At 38.4% G+C, this 12,737-nt stretch overlaps 1 protein-coding gene across 1 annotated transcript in view; it reads left to right on the forward strand.

Moving 5' to 3' along the window:
* Positions 1-12,737, forward strand: part of LOC106117203 (serine/arginine repetitive matrix protein 2) — an 84,089-nt gene that overhangs the window by 38,920 nt on the left and 32,432 nt on the right. The window contains exons 3-4 of the mRNA XM_013311377.1: positions 813-956; positions 1,419-3,130. Of these exons, the coding sequence (XP_013166831.1) occupies positions 813-956; positions 1,419-3,130 (1,856 nt within the window). The remainder of the gene's footprint in view (positions 1-812; positions 957-1,418; positions 3,131-12,737) is intronic.

A 12,737-nucleotide genomic window follows, 5' to 3' on the forward strand; every position in this document is an offset into this window, starting at 1 on the left:
AACTAGAATATTTTAACTTAATATAATAATACTAATATTTATAAATGCGTAAGTTTAGATGTATGTATGAATGTTTGTTTGAAGGTATCTCCGGAACGGCTGAATAGATTTTGATGAAATTTGGCACACATGTAGAACATAGTCTGGAAGAACACATAGACTATTATATTTTTTTTTAATTCTTCGCGGACGGAGTAACGGGCGACAGCTATTGAGTAAATATTTTAAAGTTGGAATGTGTCTAAGGCTTTGGATACTTGATACATGTCATTGAACTACAATAAAAAAACGTTAACGTAATCTAGACCTTACTACTGTCGTATTAAGATTGATACAATTGTTCACATATGTATATAAGTAGATTAATTTTCCTAGCATAATGTATGAACTTACGTCAGCCGTGAATTGTGGAGAAAGTTTCTTGTCCCAGCGATGTCATCACCGATTTACTTATGTAGGATTGACATACATTTTTATGCGTAAATGAATATATTACAAGAAACAGTTGCCCGAAAACTTCGTTTAAGTAGGTCTTTTGGATTGCTGATTTTATTTTTCTTGAACTGGCAAAATCAAATTAGAAAAGTTGTTTTTCTGTAATTTTGTACTTATAGAATGTGTTGAAACAATAAGTTGTATGTAATAGGTTTATCACTGATTTAACATTAAATTATTCAAATAAGTAAATCTTCTAGTACAATGTGTTTCTTTTTTTTTGCAAATTTTAGCTAAATAAAATTCTGTTTTAAATGTTACTAGCGCCATCTATTGTCCAGTAGATTTAGTATCTCAGTTTTTTTATTTGTCCACAGGTGACAGTGGCAGCACTCATGCGTTGTACCTCGAAACAATAGTCGAGGAAACAAGCGATGATTTACGTTCAGAACGATCTTCTGCTGCAACATGGCTTTCGGATTCAGATGCAGATTCCGTTATTCATGTACGGGGAGCTGTGGGTAAGTAAATATTAATGTTCTTCAAGTTACAATTTTTCCAAACTCGAAGCCACAACGCCATCTGTTGTTGACTTTGCCGAATAAAATGTCTCTTGAAGTTATTGTGTTATATTTACTGGACTGTAGATGGCGCTCTTACAATTCATTTAAAGATTCTAAAACTCGAATCAAAATAAAAAAGTTAATCAAAAGTAATTAAATAAATATTTTTTTTGCATTTTCGTTTCCGTTTGTCAGATTTTTACATAGCTCAAATGTTTTTAATTTTTGTAGATAGTAGAATGTAATTGTCATGATTCGGGAATACTCTTGGAAGAAATCCAAGTCATACGTTATAAACATACCAAAAATTGGTGTCATTGTCATTGCCGGTGTCAGTGTGAAGACGCGACGTGAGCGAAGCGGTGGATCTGTGAATTTGTGAATATTCAATGAGTTTTTGAGTGCTTTTCTTGTCCGTAGGGTCGGAGTGCGACAGTGAATCCGAAAGGGAATGGGCTTGTCCGGCCAAGCGGCGCCGTAGGGAGCGCGCCGCCTCTCCCGGCAGCACGGGCTCGCTCTCGCGCTCCTCCAGCCTCGCTCAGTTTGAGTCCCTCGAGCGCTCCTGCGCCGCGCCTGCCTCGCCCAGCCTCTCGCCTGACTCCCTCGAGTCTCCGCCGATCTCGCCCCCGCCTGCGCGCGCCCCCGCTCCCCGCACACATCTCTCCGCAGAGAACCTCAGCGAAGACAGCGGGTATAGCGAACGAGCGCGCCGCCCCCTAGCGCCCCTCAAGCGACAGCCTGAAATAACGGCGGGCACCGCGGCCGGATCCGCGCCCTGCCTCGCTTCGCCGACCGCCGTGCGCAGACCGCCACGAGCTGCGCGCGCGCTCTCCCTACCAGCAGAGCTCGACGTGTGCGCCGAGCCGCGGCGCACTGCCGCGCACCGCGCGCGCTTTCGACAGACTTTTGAAGTGTCCGACAACCTCACCGTCAGCGTGGCGGACCTCACAGTGCTGGACTACCGCGGCGGGCCACGTCGGCCGCGGCACCCACCGCCACCTCCGCCCCGCGCGCCGCGACATCCACCGCCCCCGCCCCCGGCCCCCACAGAAACCAGAGTGCCTCCAGCGGCGCCAACCCGGGAGCCAAGTGCCGACAGCGACTCCACCACAGAATCAGAAAAAGCCTTCGCACATGAAATGGAGACAACTGTTCGACGTCTAGATGAGAACGCTATGAGAGCGCTCGCTGAGACCGGTGACTTCGACCGTGGCCTGTCCGTGCTGACGGCGAAAAGGCTGCGCGACTCGTGGGGCGCCTGGGATGACGTGCTCGACGAGCTGCGCAGGCGGATAGAACCTTCCTCCGCGACGCCCACTCCGCCGCGAACTCCCTCCCCGGATCCTATAAGGGAGCCGGCTTTCGCGTCCACCCCTCTTCGGCCATCGTGCGACGCGCGGGTCCGATCCACACCTGAATTAAGAGCGCGCGCGACCTCACATCGCGAAACGCCGGAGGAATTGCGTGCGTCCCTGCAGCTGGTCACGCCGCCTGAGGCCGCTCCACCCGCGCGCTCCATCTCCGCCGGCTCCAAGGGTGTAACGTTTTCGCCGGTGGTCGCAGAAGTGAGCTGGCGGGAGTCGAGCGCGAGCACGGTGAGCTCGAGCTCGAGCGGGAGCGATGACGCGGCGGACGCGGAGGTGACTGTGGTGGGGCCGGGACGGGGGCGGGGCGAGGCGCCGCGCGCGCCGTCCGCACACGCAGACGCAGACATGACGGAAGCGGGCGCGCGCGCGCCGCGCAGCCGCATCGCGGGCTTTTTGTCGCGGTTCGCGAACTTCCGTTTTTCGGGGCGCAAAGATAAGAAACTTCGCGCAGGCGCGAACCCTCGGAGCGGCGCGACCGCGGCGACGCCGGCAGACGCGGGGCAGGGCTCGCGCGCGGCGGCCGGGCCGCAGTTCGTGCGAATCCCGCTGAAGGAGGAGGGCGCGGCCCCCGCGGGCGTCGTGGCGCGCAGGCCGCCGCGGCCGCCGGCGCCGGCGCCCGGCGTGCTGGAGACGGACGTGGACACTCAGCGCACGGTGCTGCACGCGCGCTCGCTGCTCGCGCTGGCGCCGGTCGACCGTCGCACGCCGCGCCCGCACAAGTCCATGGAGTTCCTGCTCGACAAGGACAGCGCACAGACCGTTCAGGTGAGTCCGATCTCTGTGTCCCATCGACTGCCTAGCCGGTGTGCCCTGCGAGCTACCGACGATCTGCAATGTTTACCAACAGCGCGATCGATGGCGACGACCCCGCACTGCGGGGGCTGTCACGTGCCCGGCCCAGCTGTCATTTGATTTTTTTAACTTAAAAACTGTTTGACATATTTATATATTTTTATCAACTTAAGAACGCACTTAATCTGCTTTTGTTTACTAATAATACCTTAATTTTCAAGCTATCAATCGTTCAAAACTTTCTAAACACAATAGACAAATAGTGTCATGTTTATTATTAAAACGGAACTATCAATTTGTAATGTGGTATATTGTATTCATGCGAGGATGTCCCGAAGTTACCACATTACCATATTCGCGAACGCGAGGTGAAAGTGCGAACAGCTGCACTCGCGGTGCGCCTACACGCGCCTACACGCGCCCAACGCGACATCATGCACCGTATTGTTTATCAAACAAGCGCTTACAACACACATTCCATAACCTTGTCCTGTGTGTCATATCAGTGATTTTAGACCTTAAACCTTAGACATTACCATCGTTTATGCTCAGCTAAAGTTGATCCAAAATCAATTACGTAACCCCGACAGTGACTTATAAGCTTCGAGAATTAATAGCTTGGAGATAAGATAGAGGGGAAGATCGCGTAAGCATATTCTAGACGCCTCCTTGTTGTTAACATCCTGTATAACCTGTGAAATTTTAGATAAAGCACGTAGCCATATACTATGATACTTCAATGCTGTAGGTACATGATAAACCTAAGGGAACTTCGGAATATATGATGACATACTGAAAAACTCGTTAGAAAAGTTACATCTTAGTTTTTTGTGCAATAAAATATTTATTTAATGGAGAATTGTTTCTGGAAACTATAAGCAAATAATTCAATTACATCTTCAAACAATAAAACCGAATTTCATATCAAAGTTATAATTTAAAAATAAACATGTCATTGTTTTTAATTATTTTTACACGACATACAATACCAAGGTTCACAAGACAAATCCCACGTCCATTCTCGCACAATGTTACTAACCAAATTGAATACGGCATTATAGATAACCAAGATCTGAACAGCTGACTGCTTGAATTTAACAATTTAAATAACAATTCATTGTAATTGAATGTTTGAATAACAAAATATTGCAATTATTCGAACAGTGGATTGCAATAGATTGTTATTCACACCTCGGTCGACATGTTTACACTTCGAATGCGGCCGAGTAAACAGATCGGCTTAGTAATATTTATGAGGTCGGTCTACATGTTTGCACGTTAGGGCTTCGTGCAAACGGAATTATGCCCCATTGTCGTATTAACCAGTACTATCCGGACTTGAGGCTAAAAAAATAATGATTAAGTAATGAATGGAGAAAATAATAAAAAATAGTAATCATTTCCCGCGGATTTTTCCTTAACTTTTCGAATAAAACTTTATTATTGAATAAGCAAATCGAACACGACTGCGTAATGTTTGATAGTGTTTGTGATTTCTTTTAGCAAAAAATAATTCTAAAAATTAGTCCAGTTTTATTTTGATTTAACGTCATAAAACGATGTTTACACGTTGAAAACGGATAGCTAGGGGAATGTACTTCCGTATCAAACGCCCTTTGCCCCAAATAAAGGGCTATTAAATACAATCAAACTGATATACGCAGCAGACGATTAGTGAGTTTAACGAACTATAATTGTAATTATTGGTAAATTACAATAAGTAGGAGATAGAAAATTTTGTTATTTGTAGTTTATTTGAATACTTTTGTAAATAATCCTTCAAAATAATTATAAGAGACTTGATGTCGCTTACGACTCCGTTCACGCAGATATAAAAAAAACTTAATAAGTAGCTTGTGTTCCACCAGCCTTTGTTCTATCTGTACAAGATTTAATTAAGATTCGTTAAGCCATTCAGTAGATACCTTCAAATATCCATCCATCCATTTAAACTTTCGCATTTATAATATTAGTAAGATTATATTGAGTTATGTGTTTAATATAATAACGCGTGAATTTTACATCAACCTGTACCTAATACATATTGTGAATATTGTGTGTGTAAATCAATACTAATATTATAAAGCGTAAGAGTTTGTTTGTTTGTTTGTTTAAACGCGCTAATCTCAGGAAGTACTGGTCCGATTTGAAAAAATCTTTTTTTGTTATCTAGTCCATTTATAGAGGATGGCTTTAGGATATATAAAATTACGTTGCGACCAATAGTTTTTTTTTAATTCCACGTGGACGGAATCGCGGGCGACAGCTAGTGTGTAAATATAATTTCTCTTTCCTATTAAATTCGAATATAAATATATTTCATTTGTTTACTTTGCATTTAATGTTTAAGACGCTGCTGTACTGAACTATCGCGTGTTTTTAGGGGGTTGAAGGAGGTGAGGTACAAACGTGAATACATAATTGTTTGTCGTAAGACTAGAAGTACATGACATTGTTAATTGCATTTGAGTTGAATCAACAATAGAAGTACTATGTATGAAGATGCTACGTAAATAAAAACCGGTTACACAATCTCGTTACAACCGACCTTGTGTGACTTCTAAAGAAATTACCTTGTAATAAACTTGTAAAACATTCATCTTTTAGTTATCTTTATAACAGTATAGTTTTTATGAGTTATTTTACAACAATTTCGTGCTTGACTGTCACATTTTTGTAGACAAAATAACTATTACCCGTGACTCCGTGTACGGAATTAAAAACTTAATTAGTATGTGTTCTTCCAAATTATGTTCTACGTCCATGCAGCCGTTTTGATGATATTTTCTAACAAACATCCTTCCATCCATACATTCAAATTTATAATATTTATCATGTAAGTTATGGTAAAAGTAAAAATTTGGACATTAATCGTAACATAGACATTTTAATGAATAGCCGAATTGATACGTTAGTATGTAACATATACTATTGACGATATTTTTCGTTAATATGTTGCCGTAAAACTGACGAGTCTACACCTATAAAGGATATCCGCTCTTTGATGAAGTGTATTTGATGACGTTAATAAAATATTTTGCACATCCGACCTTCTAAACTAAAATTATCTAAAAATTTACTTTTATAATCATGTTTATAACTACTGGGATGAACAGAAGTTATATTTTACTAATATTGTAAATGCCAATGTTTAGATTGTTGGATGGATGTTTATCAGGAGGTATCTCTAGAACGGGTCAACGGATTTTGCTGAAATTTGGCATAGATGTAGAACATAATCTGGAAGAACACGTAGGCTAATAATTATTTTTTTTTAGTTCCACACGGACAGAGTCGCGGGCGACTTCTAGTAACCCTATAAATATGTTTAGGACTCTTCAAGGTAATTTGCCTAATTAAAAAAAAAAACAATCGGGCAATTATCGTCATAAACACTAATAAACAATTCATGTTTAAGTCACAGACGTAAATAAGATTTAAGGGTTCCGTACCTCATAGGATAAAAAACGCAACTTTTATAGGATCACTTTGTTGTTCGTCCGTCTGTCTGTCAAGACCCTTTTTCTCAAAAACGCGTAAAGGTATCAAGCTGGAATTTATTTTAAAAGGGCTACACTCACTTCGGTTTCTTAAAGTAATTCAACACAATTGTAATGCACTTTACACAAATCATATTTAAAACTTAATAAACATAATCGCTAAAGGTGAGTATAGACTAGAGTATTTACTTGTAACAGAACAATGAGCCGCTCTATATGTTATAGTGTTATATCACGAATTGTGTTTTTAATTGTATCATACCATTCGTAAGAACGTTACATAGAACTCTAGTGTATAGTCTCCTTAAAACGATGGAACATCATTCCATTTAAAGACAATGAACACGTATTATATTTATTTTATAACACATTATGTATTCAAGAAGTTGTAACTACACTTGCGTGTTAGAATCAATCGGTCGATTTGTACTCTACATGCGGTATTGACTTGAAACGTCTCATTGTCTTATATACTTACTTATTTACTACTTTATATTGTTATGATCTTGTATTTACATGTCCTTGTATATTATGGGTTGATTATGATTATGTGTAACTCAAACATGTCAATAATTCTTTATTCAAACACAGCGTATTTACATCTATCTTTAAAAGGCCGGCAACGCATCTGTAGTTCCTCTGGTGTTGTGAATGCTCATGGATATCGTTGACCACGTTCGCCTCCTTCTCTTAAAAGAAATAAAGATCGCTTCCCACTTAGGATATGAATATATTACAGAAGAATAAGCATGTTTATACTGTCCTATGACAATTTCTCAAACTGCATTGTGTGCGCAAAATGATATTCAACCGATGGATAGGAAATAAACGTCCTCGTACAGTCGTCTCGTAAAGTACGATATTCCGCAAATATTAATTTTATGTATTAAATATTAACGCCTCACAATGTGTTCCCTATTAAAATTTTAGTCACTCCGCAATTGATTTCATTTAGTGTTTAATTACGAACATGTCTGTTTTTAATACATCTCTTTTTTATCTACAATGCCTTATGATTATTAAAATATGATTGGTAATAACATAAACACTTGTGTATGCGACTGTACTCAAATGTCTGGTCCATATTACTCATAACCAAACCGCATGATTTAATAAATACAAATAAACTTTGCAGTTGATCCCACATGTAACTTGATACGTTTATTCAGGTTTGTAATTGTACACTCATTCACTTTTACAAGAAACAATTATTGAGTATAAATCATCATAATATTCGAATAATGTAGAACATTTACTCATTATTAGTTGTCCCCCGTGACGCCGCGCGGAATTAAAAAAAAGTCTATGTGTCCTTCCAGACTATGTTCTACATCTGTGTCAAATTTTAGCGAGATCCGTTACGCTGTTCTATAGATACCTTCTAACAAACATCCATCTAAACTTTCGCATTTATATTCAACAACTTCAGCTCACTATACGTCCCCACTGAAGGCCTCAGAGCCTACCCTATGTTATTGGTGACTAGGCCACAGTCAACCACGCTGGCCAAATGAGAGTTGGTTGACTTCACACATAACTTTGAATTTCTTCTCAGATATGTGAAGGTTGCATCACGATGTTTTCCTTCATCGTAAGAACGTCGGATAAATGTACATATGTAAAACGAAAATCGAAAAACACATTGGTGCTTGCGAGATCTGAACCCAGGACCTTCAGATTGCAAGACAAGTGCTTAATCCCTGAGCCACCGACGATCCGCATTTATATTAGATTTATTGGGATAACCATGGCAAATGTATATTTTCCCACAAACGTCTTAAGCTAATAACGTCTATGATATTTCATTCCGACTACACCAGTTTGGAGTTACGTAACAAACATTTATATATCCATCCAAACTTTCGCATTTCTAATATTAGCCTGAGTAAATATTGTATCGCGTCGCAATCGCTCACCTAGGGCAACGGGTACGCGTGTATCGCTGTGGGTGCGGACTGCGGACCCATTTCCAGAAATAGCTCAGGCTTATCCGTCTCGTTGAGTTATTGAGATTTATATCCAAAAGCCTCGAGCAACGTCTGCTCTTCGCAATTTTATTCGCACTTTATTTTTTCTAGAATTATCTATTCCGATTAAAGTTTATAAGGGGCGATTCAAGTTTATCGTTTAAAATATTTTTATACTAGAATAAGGACAAAAAATCTGTAATATCTAAGTACCATTGGTGTATTAAAATTTGAAACTAAACTGAACTTTTTTTTTGTCTATAAGATCTTCTTACTAGACTGTGAAATTAGTTTTTAAATTTACTAATAGTTCAAGCGAATCGCGCAATAGGCCTTCGCTATAATAAATCTGCGATTTTTTTTTGCATTTGCAAAGCTTTCTATTTATATTGTCTGAGGTCAAATTAGAACAGAGGTCGAGACATGTTGCGATTTGTTTGCGAACCAAGAGTCGTGTCCATTCTGATCCTTTGTGTATTTATTAGGCCAGTGACGTCACAATATAGCGAAATACTCTGAAGTAACTGGCTGAAAACAAATAACAAATATTGATCTTTTCTCGTTTTTACGAAAAAAAAATTAACTTCTTTTTTCGTATTTTTTTGTTTCACTTTCACGTATTGACAAATGACACAACCTAGTTATTTGAAGTTATTACTTTCATTTCTTGGTTATCGTATTTTTGTAAACGTTGTAAATGAGTTACTTTAAATATTAAAGCTAATTCGAACTTATTATGTTTAGATTTTACGATTTAAACCATGTCTTTAAGGTAAAAGATACAGTTATTGTCACATTTGGTTTTTGTAAAATTTTCTAGTTTATGTTTATCTAATACTTTATCCCAAAGTATCTTTCCAATGTGTATTGAAACGAAACTACATTTACATAACTACTTCTACAACCACAGTTGGTTAACAGAAAATTTTAACTGATTCATTATGGCTTGTAACGGGATATCACATACCATGTTGGGCATCGCACGACGGATGCACGCTTTAAATTTGGAATAACTTCGCATCCAGTGATGATCATCGAATGCTAATAGGGTTGTCATAAAAAAAAATTACGTAACGTTAATTTTATATTACGTAACGTAAAAATGTTTGACATGACGAAAAATGTTACCAACGCATTTTTGGCATTGCAATCGCATAGATTAAAATTTTTGGGAAGCCCATTCCCAACGCCATTTAACAATATGTACGAAAATAAAGAAAAAAACACCTAGATTTATTAGACAAATAACAATGGACGGTATAATATGTGCATTAATAGAGATTAAGCAATAAATGCTTTAGATATGTATTGTGATAATATTTTAAAAGTACGTCAAAAATTCTATTTCTTCTACAAATAATCTTTAAAAGGATAAATATTTACACATGGCAACCCACATCCAGACAGAATTATTGCATTTGAATTTCGATCGTGTCTGACGTAAAGAGATAACTTTGTTTACGGTTTGCATATTTGATCTCACTTCAAATAAATTTCGACTTATCCTTGTTTAAAATAACGTTTAGAATCAAATGATAATTCGGATAAATAATTATTAGTTGCTTGATATGTATGAAATGTTTGGATGTTTACTGTTGGGCCGATTGGCCTACGAATCCAACGTCCCAACGGCAAACAACCAAAAAACACTGGCATTTAAACTATACTAGTATTTGCTTGACAAAGATAATAATAGAACAAGGGATGATAAGCGTGGTCAAGGGAATGTTCCTTTCCGTACTATGGATATTCGCTTTCCCTTTCTGACTTTTGTCTGGTACGCCTCTCTGTCCCTGTCTTACGAGTTATTTAAAATAATGAATCACTGAATTATTTTATTAAGGTACAATTTATTTAAGTCTTTGTATTCATATCATATATCCAGGCATTGCAGATATTTAGGTCACCTAGATTCACAATACGTCTGCAGCGAGCTTAATTTCATGTGAAGCGTAACTTTATGAGATTAAAAAGTATTGGAAACATTTCCATGTAACGTGCAATGCAAAATATATATAACCTAACATATTCTAGACTTATCTTGTATTTTCACTGAAATGGTAAGTCAAGAACAATATCCTCGAACCAACCATCTCGGTGGTCCCGCTGCTCGTTTGCCCCTTCTCTTATAAAAAAAATTCCCTGTGTAAAATATAATGTGTTGAAGGGGTAGGCTAAATATGTTTTTTTATATTCATCTTGATTACAATTTATTTTCCCATATTACAGCTTACGGAGAGCATCCTATACATTTAAAATATTATTGGCAAATTGTCAAAGAAATATTTCGATACAAATCTATTGGTCATAAAGTTTTATTGATCAATATTGCTGCATCAGTTTATGTTGCCATTATATTAATAGGGTCTTTGCTTTCATACAATAAATAACAAAAAGCACTTATATTTATGACAAAGTGTACAGACTGGAAATAATGAAAACTGGCCGACGATGAAGATTTAAATAACTTTTAAAAAGTGCAAAAAAATCTTTTCCCGTTAACATTCTAACCTATAAAATCAAATAACAATACGACAGCAAATTCAAATTAGTTTATTATCCTTTTTAAATTAATATACGTAGCTTCATAATAGTATTTGAAATGTCACGTATGCGTTTAATTTCGAAAAGAGAACAAAAATTGCGCTCGAAAATCGACATGTGTAACGTCGGAGCCGGCGGCATGCATTTCCGTGTTCGTCCAGAAATAGTTCCAGTGGAGCGCCGCATTCCAGCATTCGCCCCGCAACTGTTTGCTGTAACATGCTACCGGCATTTCCGAACGTGTTGCTATTATGGCGGGAAAACTGACTCATGCTTTGTTTTTGACATCTGTCAAAAATATAATTTTTAATTAAATTTCGAATGACATTTTATTTTATGCGTGTTTAGATAGTAATGTTTGATGTCAAAGGAGGTTAGAAAAGAGATGAGACCTTTGTACTTGGTTTCTTTCATACATTTTTTATCCTTGATGTCAAGCAACAGATCTGTTATTTCGCAAGCAGTCTGTATGATATTTTTCCTTATTAGACAAATTATTTTTAGCAACTAAAAAATCATAATGATGAGGATAGCGCAATAGGACGGTACCAAATTTTATTTTGTAAAGTTAATTTAGAATCATTCCCTAAATAAATCATAACGGTTTTAACATATTGTCAAATGTGTATTTAATCAAAGTTCATTAGGTCATTAACCTGTTTCAAACTAGACAAAGAATTAAAATTTAATTTCCATTGTAAGTATTGTAATTAGAGCTAACCGCAAACGTTCCAAGTACCTACGCACCAACGATACGAATAAAATCGAATGAATGGGCGTTATTGTGAACTAATTCGTGTTTGAACTCGACACGGAACGAGATACGTATCGTAACATCGGATTGTTCATACAATGTTTCCTATTGTCGATAGAGCAAATTAACAAACATACATTCTTCAACCGTTAACACTAACCATTTGGAACATGGAAAAATGTTTCGTATTTCATCATGATAGAACGTTTATACGATGACGTCATAGTGCGCGCGTAAATTGCACTAAGTACCAAACATATGGTTGCCATGTACAAAAAACGTGATAAGAAGTGGAGAAAATTACACTAAATATTGTGCTATGCAGAAAAGTAACCCAACTATGGTCCTACCGAGTTAGCTAAAAAAACTTAAAAAAATTATTTTAATGTCTTTTATATCCTGAAGTTATACAAGCCGTGTCAGCCGCAAACAATTTTTCCTAAAATATAAACTTAAAGAAGAGCATTTTAAAGCAACAAAGTTAAGGTAGAGTTACTAATAATCAATTTACATGTTAACAAAACTTAAATCCTATTTAAAACGACTCAGTTAACAGGGTGTGTCTTTTAGCTGATAATTTCAAAGCATTCAAAAATATTCACATCGTGTGAGTAATGAGTGAAGTTGCCGCAGTGTGTAACCGAGCGAGCTCCTGTGAAATTGTCTACACATGCGTGCGTCGGTCACTTTGATGTCACCGGCTACGCGGATGTACGGACTACGTATAAAGAGATATTATATAGCATATAATGTCGCGAAACGTTTCATGATGATTAAAAAGGATACATGAATGGATACATGGATACATATTGCCA

This window comes from Papilio xuthus, unplaced genomic scaffold (genome assembly GCF_000836235.2).
Source record: "Papilio xuthus unplaced genomic scaffold, Pxut_1.1 DF827680.1, whole genome shotgun sequence".
Classification (NCBI taxonomy): Eukaryota; Metazoa; Arthropoda; class Insecta; order Lepidoptera; family Papilionidae; genus Papilio; species Papilio xuthus.